Source organism: Trachurus trachurus (genome assembly GCF_905171665.1).
Source record: "Trachurus trachurus genome assembly, chromosome: 5".
Taxonomy (NCBI): Eukaryota; Metazoa; Chordata; class Actinopteri; order Carangiformes; family Carangidae; genus Trachurus; species Trachurus trachurus.
In genome coordinates, this window is record NC_139896.1 from 3,455,788 (window position 1) to 3,469,671 (window position 13,884).

General features: G+C 40.4%; 2 protein-coding genes across 2 annotated transcripts in view; one reads left to right on the plus strand and one right to left on the minus strand.

Moving 5' to 3' along the window:
- Positions 1-2,786: 2,786 nt before the first annotated feature.
- Positions 2,787-8,496, plus strand: LOC310985591 (uncharacterized protein). The gene is made up of 10 exons (XM_083971207.1): positions 2,787-2,890; positions 3,152-3,205; positions 3,576-3,783; positions 3,926-4,098; positions 4,279-4,489; positions 4,640-4,815; positions 4,895-5,029; positions 5,115-7,130; positions 7,980-8,197; positions 8,292-8,496. Exons 2-10 carry the CDS (start codon positions 3,167-3,169, stop codon positions 8,359-8,361), a joined length of 3,246 nt encoding a protein of 1,081 aa, XP_083827333.1. The 5' UTR covers positions 2,787-2,890; positions 3,152-3,166; the 3' UTR covers positions 8,362-8,496.
- Positions 8,497-8,761: 265 nt separating this feature from the next.
- LOC310986064 (low-density lipoprotein receptor-related protein 1-like) overlaps positions 8,762-13,884 on the minus strand; it is a 179,161-nt gene continuing 174,038 nt past the window's right edge. The window contains exons 87-88 of the mRNA XM_083971791.1: positions 11,973-12,117; positions 8,762-10,930 (exon numbers count right to left, since the gene is read on the minus strand). Of these exons, the coding sequence (XP_083827917.1) occupies positions 10,790-10,930; positions 11,973-12,117 (286 nt within the window). The 3' untranslated portion in view covers positions 8,762-10,789. The remainder of the gene's footprint in view (positions 10,931-11,972; positions 12,118-13,884) is intronic.

A 13,884-nucleotide genomic window follows, 5' to 3' on the forward strand; every position in this document is an offset into this window, starting at 1 on the left:
CGTATCTGTTAATTAGTTTGTAAAGCGCCTTAATGCATCATGTACTAATATTAAAGCTGTGTGTTACTTTTCATTACAATGCATGATGTATGATTTTGCAGACTACTTAAGGTAAAAAGTCCACTCACAAACATAGTCGAACGTTTTCTGGTTTCTGGAAGAGACGAGCAATAACTGCAGCCTGGTCCTGGTGGAGGAAGACGCTCAAAACAAACAGCTGAACAGTGTAGACATGAATCTTTGCAATAAAGTCCTTTACCTGCTCTGCACCATCCCATCATCAGCCAGCTGCAATGCATTTAGCTATGCTTCTTCTCACTCCTTTTGTCATTTATTTTCTTTTTTTTGTGTTTTGTTATTTTGCTTCCTCAATTTTCATTTCTATATTATGTTGTGCAAAGAATTTGTTTAGTAGCAATTGGGAAGCTTTGTACTATTTGCATATTCGGAATAAACAGTATAGTGCACACACACCACTTACCTGTGATGTCTACTCCTTACCTGTGGGATAGTGTGCCCGTGCCTCTGTTCAGAGAACTAACTGCAAACTGTAAAATGTCATTATGACATTTCATATTTTATGAACACGTTGGCCCACACATAGCCTATCATTTTATTTTGTGGAAACGTAAAAATAAATATGAAATGTCATAATGACATTTCATATTTTATGAACACGTTGGCCCACACAGCCTATAATTTTATTTTGTGGAAACGTTGGCCCACACCGTCATATACATTTTCACCAAAAACGTTTATGACCGTTCGATACTCACGTTCCTACTGCCATATTGTCCATATTTCGTACCTGTCACATCTGTATCCATTAGCATACAAAACCAATAGTAACCCCATGCAATAGAACATTTAAAAGCATTTTATTTCATTATAGGCTATTAAAAAAAAAAGTTTAAAAGTGTTCCAAGCTTCACAAACAATTAGATCTTGGCGTTTTATTTGGATTTTGCCCTGTCAAAAAACCATAGCACGGATCCAGACTGTGCAGATGCAATTTTACAATCAACCACTAGGTGGCATTAAGGGCAATGTTCCCTCTAATTTTCAAAACTCCTGAGCAGAAATTCAACTCCCCTGATAACCTGCTTGAGCGACTACGTCCACATGCTGGTGCTATTGCCTCACCTCTCCAACTCCAAATATCAATACTATTGGCTATTACTATAATGATTAATAACAGATTATTTTGACAACATTACCTAGGCTGCTCCAGTTACAGTTAATGATAACAAAATACAATATTGTTTTGGCAAAATAGAGTTTGCATTTATTGCCATATGAACAATTATGTCAAAAAAATAACTAACATCAAGTTGGTGTCATCAACTCTTGGCACTGAAGCATTCTTGATATGAACAGTAATAATAATTCTCAAGCAAAAACTTAAATCGTAGTTGCAGACCACAGTTAAGGTCATACATTTCACAATTCGAAGCGCACATTAGTCGGGGATATTTGAGTGTGCAACTTTTTTTGTCTTCTGGGCAAAGAGGTGGGGAGAAGTGTGCAATTGCACAGTAAAACACCTTAGAGCAGTGGTTCTCAACTCGTGGGTTGGGACCCAAAAGTGGGTCGCGGACCCGTTCTGGATGGGTCGCGGACAGCTGGTCAAAAAAGTAAATCATATTTAATGCACATCTGATATTGGACACGTGAACACATGCAGTTGTAATGGTCCTCCTCAGTTTCTTATTATTTGCTCCATTTGCTCTGAATGCAAAGATATCAGTTTCTTATTAATGTGGCCTGAATGCAGTGAATCTTGTTTTGTTTTGTAGGTCTTTTGTTTTGTGCAATTTGATATTTATTCACTTTAGTGAACATGCTCTGAATGCAGAGATGCATTAGAAGTCAAATATATCATTTTGTTGGTCTCCATTTTGTGCAGTTTGATTTTTTTTTTATTCACTTCCGTACACGCAGTTGTCATGGTCCTCCTCACTTTCATTCATGTGCCCTAAATGCACTTTGTTCAATAAAGAGCAAAATGAGTTTTTAAAGGCTTAAAAAAAATTTTTTGGTTTGAATTCTATAAAAGTGGGTCGTGACTTAATGACCATGGGAAAATGTGGGTCCCAGAGTGAGACTAGTTGAGAACCCCTGCCTTAGAGGGAACAGTGATTAAAGGTGTACAGAAATGGCCGTTTGTCCTGTTTGTCGCGCCGAGTTGTCACGAGCTGCAACACGAGTTTACCCGAGTGAGGAAAACGAATTTGATTGGTCGTTATCGAGCGGGCGCTTGGGGCGAGACCGAGCTCCGTGTGTGTGTGTTGTCTCAGACGTTTGAATGACGGATGACGGATCCAATATCAGTGGCTGGTGAATCGTGTACAGGCTGACGTATAATCCGTGCGCCTGCATTATCCAATGCGAAAAAAAAAATACACACTTTCATCCCGGATTTACTCAAAAATAGAATTTTGCACAAAGTTTGACCTACATCGTCTGAAAGATGAGTTATTACATTAATTTTATGATCCAGAGTGGGCTCAAATTCAATTTTCTTTTCTGTACACCTTTAAGGGGTCTGATGGTCTGAATGTGCGGGTCCACAAGTGCGAGTATCTGACTGTGCAGTTCTCCGGGTCTGCAGCCATATAGTATTGACATGCTGGGGTAAAAGGATAATTCAGCTTTTTTTTTCTTTCTTTTTTTAAAGTGGGGTTGTACAGTATGAGGTAGCCTATACTGTATATATACAAATGGCCATACGATATGCAGAAGAAAGGTCTCTTCTCCCCAACCACCGCGCGCGCTGCACCGAGACAGTGATGACGTCAGCATCGCGTGGAGCTGCGACACTTTCACTTTCATTTGTCTGGAAGAAAGCGCGGCAACAGTTTGTTTTTGCAGCACAGACACAGAGAGCGAGGTGAGTGGGCGGTTTTTACTGTTCCATCAAAACTCAGATGAATCCGTGATTCACAACTTCATGTCATGTCATGTCGCACGTTTGTTAAAATTCGAAGAGAGAGACGTGCAAAGACTGAACCTGTGAGAGTTTGTGTGTTGATTCATAACACATGAACATGTTTTCAATATAAATTCATCAGATAATGAAATGCAGCGTGGATTTAAGAATCGTTTTTGTCACGTCAGTGTCATACCACTAATGTTCTGTTGTGTGTTCAAGGGAAAAGACGAGAACATGTCTGCAGACAACGACACTGAGGAGCCGATGGAAACTGTGAGTTTATCTGTAAACTGAACATGACAAAATGTTAAAGGAGCTGTGGTGACAATGATTAATAGATATTCACACTAAATTCAGTGGGAAGGATGCTGTTTTATTAGTGTTTTATTATTATTTTTAATTTAAACAATCTGTCCTCCCTCCTAATACATTGTCAGGATTGGGTTGAAATTCTACAACTTCCCTCAACTTCCCTTTCTTCATAATTTAAGAAATAATCACAGCCTGTTATGTCAACTTGAGTCAGGGTGTGTGTTATTTTATCATATTGCTTATTTTTATATTTGACATATTTTTCATGTGAGTCTTCTAAGTCACTTTGAGTTACATTGTAAAACGAGCTGACTCTGTGTCATGTTTACAGGCTCCAGTTTCTTCATCTCAGGAGGAAGATGAAGTTCAACTCTTTGTCTCTGTCCAGTGGTTAGATAGTTATCAACCACGAAAATGTAGGATTGAACTAAATAAAGTTCTTCAGTGTTGGGCCAACACAAACAACTTCAAAGCTGACATCGATGTTGTAAACACCTCAGAGGACGGGAACGCTGAGATAAAAATAAATCCTGCATCAGGTGCAGTATCGCTGAAATTTTACTTTGAAATGAAATCTCACAAACTACACTTTGAGTCGAGTTCCATGTGATACATTCTGTTGTAATATATTGCTTCTTGCAATTAAATTTGCTCTTACTTCTGCAAATTAATCTTTTTAAGCCCTGAAATTGCTCAAAACACTGTGTGGACAAACACTGACCACCAGAGAGAGGAACAGAGTCACAGTAAAGTCTGTCAGTCTGACACCACCAGAGATGAAGACACAAGAACCAGCTGCTACTTCAACAAACCTCTCGTCTTCTTCTGCTTCTTCTGTGTCAAACCCACAAGATGTATGTGCAGGATGCCAACATGGCGTTGTTTGTCATATACTGTGTTTTATTAACATATTTATTATTTTAACATTTGTAATTGTTCATTTGACATTTTTTTCATGTAAGACTTTGTTGTCATAAGTCACTTGAGTTGCATTATAAAACACAGTGGCTCTAATGGCGTCGTCATGTTTACAGGCTCCAGTTTCTTCATCTCAGCAGGAGGAGGATGAATTTCAAGTCTTTGCCTCTGTCCAGTGGTTAGACGGTTATCAACCACTGAGATGTAAGATGGAGCTAACAAAAGTTCTTCAAAGGTGGATCAACACGAACAATCTTAAAGTCAACATTAATGTTGTAAAGGCCTCAGAGGACGGGAACGCTGAGATAAAGATAAAACCTGCATCAGGTGCAGTATAACAGAATTTTTAAAATTGGAATTAAAACTCAGAACCTTCAACTACAACACTTTGAGTCTACTACCATGTGATACATTTAATTTGCAATTAAATTTGTTCTTATTCTCTGCAAATTAATTTGTGTTGTTCTTCTTTTCAAGCATTCAAGTTGCTGAACAAACTGTGCGGACAAACACTGACCACCAGAGAGGGGAACAAAGTCACAGTAAAGTCTTTTGATCTGACACCACCAGAGATGGAGACAGAAGAACCAGCTGCTGCTTCAGTGAACCTCCTGTCTTCTTCTGCTTCTTCTCTTCTGCCAGATCCGCAATATGTATGGACAATATATAATATTATCACTAGGAATGAATGATTTCAAAAATTACTAAACTAAACATTCTGTTTTCATCCAGGAGGAAGTGAAGCTGGAGGAACAAAGTAGTTCCAGCAGTTCAGGTCTGACACCACCAGAGATGGAGACAGAAGAACCAGCTGCTGCTTCAATGAACCTCTCGTCTTCTTCTTCTTCACTGCCAGATCCACAAAATGTATGGACAATATCTAATATTATCACTGGGAATGAATGATTTCAAAATTGATTTTACAAAATCTGTACATTCTGTTTTCATCCAGGAGGAAGTGAAGCTGGAGGAACAAAGTAGTTCCAGCAGTTCAGCATCAGCTCCTGCAGCAGCAGAGGAGAGGATGACTAACGAGGAGACGTGTCAGCTCCCAGTCAGTAATTTCTTGTACGTGAGCCACATCTACAAGGAGGAAATGAAACGTATAGAGAAAGAGAGTGGAGTTGAAATTGCAGCAGAAGTGACGGTAACATTTAAACCACAGAGTCAGAAAGGTGGAGACCCACAGAAAGCTCTCTCTGAATTCATAAACCTGGCCATGAAGTCCTCGGCTGAATCCAGTGGCTCAACTGTTCCTCTCAAGTACGTAGATCCAGAACAGTGGAAGGAGATGCTGAGCATCATCCAGAAGAAGGAGAACAAGCTCTTTGTTACTCTGTCGTCTGAAGAAATGATCGTATGTGGGCCGAGACAAAGTCAAGACTTCATCACTGAGACCTTAAACACACCAGAGAGGTCAATGGAGAGCCATGCCATGACATCACCCCTGGGTCACACTCCTCCACCTGGTGCCAGTGGCTTCAACAGCTCAGAGAAGAACAGTGACAAGCAATCTGAGGGGGCGTCAGGTCAATATGACATCACTAAGACCTTAAACACATCAGAGAAAACCTTGATGAATGTCACCAAGGCAGATTCAACATGGCCGTCCCAAGACACATCACTGAAGACTGACATGAAAACCAAGGACCCTCTGACTGCAGGACTCACTGTGGAGGAGGACCACCAGAAGCAGATGACGACCTCCTTGATTAAGCAAGTAGATGATATGAAAACTAAGGAAGAGAGAGGTAAAGACAGAACATCAGGAATATACAAGTCAATGGAGAGCCATGCCACCAGAGATCAGAAGATTACAACATCACGCCTGGGTCACACTCCTCCACCTGGTGCCAGAGGCTTCAACAGCTCAGAGAAGAACAATGATTATCAGTCAGACGGGGCGTCCAGTCAAGACGTCATCACTAAGACCTTAAACACGTCAGAGAAAAACTTGATGGAAACCAACATGGCAAACTCAACACGGCCGTCCCAAATCACATCTGTGAAGACTGACATGAAATCCAGGTACCCTCTTTCTGCAGGACTCACTGTGGAGGAGGACCATTGGAAGCTGATGACGACCTATTCTACTGGGAAAGTAGATGCTATCAAAACTGTCAAAAAGAAATCGGTTGTGGATCTCCTCACTTCAAACATGATTCAAAGAGAAGTGGATGTCAGAGCTTGGATCAGAAAATTAGAAAGCTATAAGTCGGAGAAGAGCCATGCCATCGGAGATCCTCTTCATCAGCACCAGAAGATTACAACATCACATAATGGCTTCAGCAGCTCAGTGAAGAACAGTGACAAGCAATCTGAGGGGGCGTCCAGTCAAGACGTCAACACTAAGACCTTAAACACATCAAAGAAAACCTTGACGAATGTCAACAAGGCAGATTCAACATGGCCACTGAAGACTGACATGAAAACCAAGGACCGTCTGGAGGCCCAACTGGCCCACCTGAAGAAGCAATTAGATGATATGAAAATAATGAGAGAGAGATTGGCCCCCTGTCAAAGACTACAGGAGATGAGACCTTCCAACAGAAAATCAGAAAGATACAAGTCAATGGAGAGCCATGCCACTGGAGTTCAGTACCAGAAGATTACAACATCATCCATCAGCTCAGTGAAGAAAAGTCAGTCAGAGGGGGCGTCCAGTGGACCTGTGTCTAATGGACAGTCAGGAGGAGACAATAAATACGATACCTGCCCTATATGCAAGAACACATTCACCAATAAGAAACAGCTGAAGTGTAAACATGCATTCTGTGAGAAGTGTCTGGAACGAGTAAAGAAAGTCATAGGACCGATCTGTCCTGTGTGCAAAGACGTCTTTGGTAAAATAGAAGGAGACCAGCCTGAAGGAACAATGTCATGGAGAACAACTTCCACATCTCTCCCTGGATACACACAGCATGGCACTATAGTTATCAGCTATGATATTCCAAGTGGGATACAGACGGTAATAATATGGTTAATTATATTTTAATATTGTATTGAATCTAAAATATTTTTGTTTATTTTTTATTTAAAGGGATAGTTCACCCTAGAATGATATTTCGCTCATTATCTACTCACCCTCATGTTGACTAAGGGCTGGAAGAATTATCAGAGTCCACCGTCCCTTCTCTGAGTTACAGGGGGTCTTGGCGTAGCAGTGCATTTCAATGCAACGGTTGCAAAGGGACACCAGAGCTCTTCGTAAAAAAACACACACAAAAAAACATCCAAATACCTCCATGATGCTCGTATGTAATGTCTGTCTTGTGCTGAAGCCCCAAATTGCGTAATTGTCCCGAAAAAAATTAAATAAGTCCACATTCCAAGCATGTTTGTAGCATTAGCTCCTAGTGTTTGTCTTCCGCTGCCAGGTTCGCACTGAGACCGACTCGAGTCTCAGTCGGTCTCAGTATCAGTGCGAACCTTGCGCATGCGCGCTGGCAGCGGAAGACCGGACAACAAACACTAGGAGCTAATGCTACAAACATGCTTGGAATGTGGACTTATTTAATTTTTTTTTGGGACAATTACGCAATTTGGGGCTTCAGCACAAGACGGACATTTACATACGAGCATCATGGAGGTATTTGGATGTTTTTTTGTGTGTGTTTTTTTTACGAAGAGCTCTGGTGTCCCTTTGCAACCGTTGCATTGAAATGCACTGCTACGCCAAGACCCCCTGTAACTCAGAGAAGGGACGGTGGACTCTGATAATTCTTCCAGCCCTTAGTCAACATGAGGGTGAGTAGATAATGAGCGAAATATCATTCTAGGGTGAACTATCCCTTTAATCTTCTTTCTTCCATCACAGAACAAACATCCAAATTTTGGAAGATGGTTCAGTGGTACTCAGAGAACAGCGTATCTACCAGACAACAGAGAGGGCAGAGACATCCTGACATTGTTGCACAGAGCATTTCAGCAGAAACTCATCTTCACTGTTGGGACGTTCAGACCGGTCGGGAGGGAAGACCAGGTGATCTGGAACAACATTTCCCACAAAACCTCCATGGATGGAGGACCACAAAGGTACAAGTGACAGATTTATTTTACTATATGTTCTTTGTCAGTGTTAACTCTGCTCAGGTGTTTACATTAACTCTTGTGCACACTGTTTTTCCAGGTTTGGTTATCCTGACCCAGACTACCTGAGCAGAGTGAGAGACGAGCTGAAGGCTAAAGGCGTCAAGTAAAGACACTTTGGAGAGTTGCTGCTAGAAATCTAATGTAAAACACAAAACTTAAACAAAGATAATCATTATAGATGAAGAATTACTGAAATGCATGTTCTTATTCTTGTATCAGCATCATTAAGAGTTTGAGATGCACTGGATCATTTACTATCATAACAGTTTATTGATGAGCAAATTCTGTTCTTATATTTGTTATGTTTAACTTTCTTTGATGAAGGATTTCTTCAGTTTTTCTGATCTAAAGTTTTTCTGTTTGTTACAGTGAAGGGACAAAACATAAATGTAACCTATGTCAACGATTTACTGTTTGCCTAATAAATGATTCAACCAACCTACCGTCCACAGACTCATTGAATTTGACCACAACACAAAACACAGCAGCTTGTTTTCTGTACAATTTTTAAAATTTTATTTATAACAATATCTGTTATTTAGTTTGTAAAGTACTCCAGCAAAAATTAAACATTATTCTCTTTCCAGAAGAAAGTCTGAGCCTCCATGCATCGTGTACTATAAAAGCTATGTGTCATTTTTCATTTAAAAAAAAAAAGAAAAAAGGACTAATCAGAAAGAAAAAAAAATCTGAAAATGCATGTATGATTTTGCAAAAATGTTCTTTAGGTAAAATGATTGTACTTCTCTCTCAATTAAAGACAAAACATATACAACAGCATAAAATAACACTTGCTGACAGGTAAGCAAAAATAAAAACTTGTTATTGTAAGTTACATTTAAGATCGGTGTTACTTTTCACATGCATTAAGATATGGCTGACACACGTCTGACAGAAGCAGCATTTTTGGGACAGAGGCTGAGTGTAAGGACGTGTCAGAGCGACCAGAATGGTAGCATTAGCAGCAGCAGGGCAGAGAGTGAGAGATCAGAAAGAGCTCATTTAAAAAAAAAAAAAGGACCAAATCAACATAATGCAGTTAAGACTAAGCCGTTACAAAACCGTGAACATACAGACTTTGATCCTCTAAAAGGTAAAAAGTCTAATTCACAAAAACCCAGATGGACGTTATCGGTTTTTTTTTAAACATACACACAAACAAACACACTGACACACACATTTAAAAAAAAAAAAAAAAAAAGGACTGGAGGAAGAGACGAGCAAAAAAAAAAACACCCACATCAGTGACGGTTTCCTCCCGTTTGACCACGACTGCAGCTTCAGCTCAATGATCAGGGCTCCAGACTGTTTGCAAGTAAATTTCTCATCTTCTTGCTCAATGTTCAACCAGTTAAATTTGTTGAAACATAAAAGTGGTGACTCAAAGAATCTGGTATATGGTATATTTGCTTTGCACCGCTAAATTTTCTAACATTTTAAGTTGTGTGTAGCCACTGTGCTTCCTGGTAAGAGAAGTTAGTCTGGAGCCCCGATGATGCAGACATAATATAAAGTCTTGTATCTGCTCTGGAGCCTCCCAGTATCAGCCACTCATCCATTCATCCTCATCATCTCTTCACATCTACCACCTCCATCCATCCATCCATCCATCCATCTTCCACTTTGCCTGGAATGTTTAACCCATGACCAACTTTCCTCCGTCTCCACCTCTGTAATCGCGACACGGCAGCCTGTCGTCCTCTCACTGCAGCTACACAACACATGATGAGCTCCAACTGTCGTACAAATGTGAATCACAAACAAAACATTACCTGCTTTACATCTCACGGTATAAAGCCTCTACAGTATACAACTATACCGTAAAACATGATATTTCTGTGCAAGGAAGACAACACAATCATTTCATGAACATTGTTCTCTGAGAAAAAATTATGTGGAAAAAATACTGTAGTTGCCATCTGGTTCTGACATTTTACATGTGCTATACACAAACGGTGCTATCACAAACCTGTCTCACCACCTTTGTCGAGGAACCCCCCAGCAAGACAACGACATTATGTACCGATTTAGAAAACTTTGAGTTTTGCTTCTTTTCTTTTTTTCCCCCTCCCCCCGCTCAAAGTCGACACAAACAACAAACAGTTGGCACTGGTGAAATGGAACAATGTTTTTTTCTTTTCTATACAATTCATACAAAAATAAAAAATTAAAATTGCTCCAATGATAGCATCTTTTTTTTCTTCTTCTGATTTTCTTGTTTCCATTTCATTTTGCACAGAGGTAGTGGCTATTTAGGTAAAGGGTAAGGGACAAAGTGTAAATTAAAAATCTCTCATAGAAAATGTTATTTCATTTTTGACCAGAGGAATCTCAAAAGAACAAAATATAATACTGCAATCACATACAAAAGTAGTCCTTCATTTTTGTACATTTTATACAGTGTTCACACTTTTTATCAATTTTTCTCTCACACTTTTTTATCAATTTTTTTTGTTTCGTTTTTTTTCTTTAAAAGGCAAGAAGAGGGGTGTGTTTGGATTAGCGTGATCTGGGCCGACGCCGGACAGGTCCGGTCTACGCCAGCGGGTCGACGAGCGGCTCCTCGTCTCCACGTGACAGCAGCTCCTTCTTCTCGTCGGTGCTCGCCAGAGAGTTGCGGCTGTTGTGGCCTCCCATGTACAGAGTGGCGTATACGGGGTTGGTGAAGTTAGTGGGCTGGAGAGGAGCAGGAATAATCTGTTAGGGGTCAGAGCTTTTCAATCAGAAATATATCTGGGTCGGACATTTTCAGCAGCTGGTGAGCAGCAGGAAATGAAAAACAAGTTGTATATTAATCGTTTCCCTTTAAAACTTGGTCACATTTGACACAGACTCATCAAAAAGTGCATAAAAACGATTTTAAAAAGCTTTCACTGAAAAAAAGGTAGCAGCAATACATAACTCCATAAAACATAAGGAATTTCTTTTAATTTTAACAACATTTGCACTTGTTTATTTAGTTGTCTTGGCTGTTTTAACTGTTTTTAATTGTTTTAAATGTTTTATATTACTGTCTTATGTTGTGTGTATGAAGCTGTGTGTGGACCAGTACATTTCAACTGCAGGAGAAGAACAAAGAAAGTAACTTGAACCTGAAAAACACAAACATGTTGGTCACATCTAAACCCAGACTCATCTCAAAGTGTATTAAAAAACCAAACAGCGCTCAGTTATTAGCAATAACCTGCTTTCTTTATGAATTAAAATAAACATTTTGTTCATATCTAAACCCAGACATATATTTTTCAGAAAAATCTATTATTGTATTTGTCGGGTCTAAGTTGTAAAAGCTCTGAAAAAAACTGAATTGAGTCTCAATTATGACAAATATGACAGCATTTCTATGTTTTGGGCTTGTCCACAACCCAGGCTATTGAACTTCGTCCTCATAGTAAAGTTATTAAAAAAATGTTGAATCCATTAAAACGTCACTTTGCATTGTCACTTATGAACTTGAAAAAACATATTTTAAACTAATTTGGTTTATATTCGGGCAATTAGACCAGTTTTTTCTATAATTAAATATTGCTGTCCCCAGTACACGTGTCACACCAACTGTTTTAGAGCAATAAAGGTTTTTCAAACTACTATTAATTTGTTGTTGTTGCTGCATGAAACTGAGAGTTGTTCCAGATGATAAGTTTAAAGTTTAAATAAATGTATATTTTCTAAATGTCAAAGGTGAAAAGTGCAGCGATGTATCTCCAAACTCATTCACCTTGTCTGGGTCCAGCGTGAAGTCGGCATCTAGCAGCTCCCCGGCGTCGTCGTCGGGCTCGCCCTCGTAGATCTTGTAGGCGGGGTTTCCGATCTCGACATTCATGGCCCCGTTGGTCATCCGCTGGTGCTGGAAGCCCTTCGCCCTGGACAGGAAGAAGGAAAAAAAGGAGCAGTTACGCCTTTTATTCAGAGTCACAGGAGCCTAAAACTAAAACAGGGCACAAGCAGGGACACAGCCACATCACGAGGGGGAGGGGGGGGGAAGAGGCATCGCACAGGTCTCATCCATCCATCCATCCATCCACCCATCCATCCATCCATCCATCCACCCATCCATCCATCCACCCATCCACCCATCCATCCATCCATCCACCCACCCATCCATCCATCCACCCATCCACCCATCCATCCATCCATCCATCCATCCATCCATCCATCCACCCATCCATCCATCCATCCATCCATCCATCCATCCACCCACCCATCCATCCATCCACCCATCCACCCATCCATCCATCCATCCATCCATCCATCCATCCATCCATCCATCCACCCATCCATCCATCCATCCATCCATCCATCTATCCTTCCTTCCATCCATCCATCCATCCATCCATCCATCCATCCATCCATCCATCCATCCACCCATCCATCTATCCATCCATCCATCCATCCATCCACCCACCCATCTATCCATCTATCCATCCATCCACCCATCTCTCCATCCATCCATCCATCTATCGATCCATCTATCTATCCATCCATCCATCTATCCATCCACCCATCTATCTATCCATCCATCCATCCATCCAGGCTCAGGGTGCTAAACCACGACAACAGGCACCGGCACAAACCCAGCATTCATGGAGCCCAGGACACAGTGGACCTGGACATGGGACTGTAAACGTCCTCACTGTCCTCTGATGGAGACACATGAAGAAACCCACCGGACTAGATCCTAACATGAGCTGCTGAACTTCTACCTCGGAGTAAATTAGGCGCTTCCTCGATTTAGGATTTTTATAGACAAATCTGATTCGTCAGATTTTGCCCATCGTCGAATCATGTTGTTTTTTCCCTCATTGATTCATGATCTAATTTGCGCCTTTTTCCGCTCCAGAGAAAAGAGTCAAAACACCAGAATAAACAAATTCTTCAGTTGGCATTAGATAACAGGACATTCTCCATCCGTCCTTTTCCTGATCTCACTAATTACAGGGTTCCTACACGTTTGACATTTCAAAATTTCAGACTTTTTCCAGACTTTAATTATCAAATAATTTGTGACATTTGACTAATTAGATGTGTATCATGTAAACAAATTATGCAATTAATCTTTTGTTTTCATTATTCTGAATTTGTATGCCATTATGTCACCAAATAATTACCAGGAGATTGTAACAAGGTACAATAGCGCATATTGTTCAATTCAATCCAGGACTGTTTAGGCTGTAAAAATGTCCTAAATGAGGTAGTTTCCAGTAAACTCTGGACTATCTCCCTTCAGGACACTTGGATTGCAGTGGACGAGCAGTGTGGAGGAATATTAAATGGTTTTTGTGTAGTTTTATGGACCTGTTTGTGTCGGGCCCTATTAACTCTCATATAAAGTTTTGGTTGGACTAGGAACCGGCCTCCCGGGTCTCCAGATGCACTTTGAGGAATAAAAAACTACTCCGGAGAATTCATCAGCATGAGGGGGAGTCACTAATGACTGGATTTCATTTTTTTAGTGTTACTATTCCTTTAATATTGTAAATAAAACTTGAGGTCCGAATTTAGACAGAGAGAGTGAGAGAGAGAGAGTTTGTATTAAATCAGTCTCACCTATAGTCTACTTGCCAGCCCATAGGGCCCCATTGTGAACCCGGAAATGTTGAGTACCCCAAAGTTTTATTTTAGAAATATGT

Coding starts and splice junctions, on each gene's coding strand:
- LOC310985591 (XM_083971207.1), top strand. CDS start 3,167: ATGTCTGCAGACAACGACACTGAGGAGCCGATGGAAACT. Junction 4,816..4,894: donor TTCTGCCAGATCCGCAATAT/GTATGGACAATA, acceptor GTTTTCATCCAG/GAGGAAGTGAAGCTGGAGGA. Junction 7,131..7,979: donor TTCCAAGTGGGATACAGACG/GTAATAATATGG, acceptor CTTCCATCACAG/AACAAACATCCAAATTTTGG.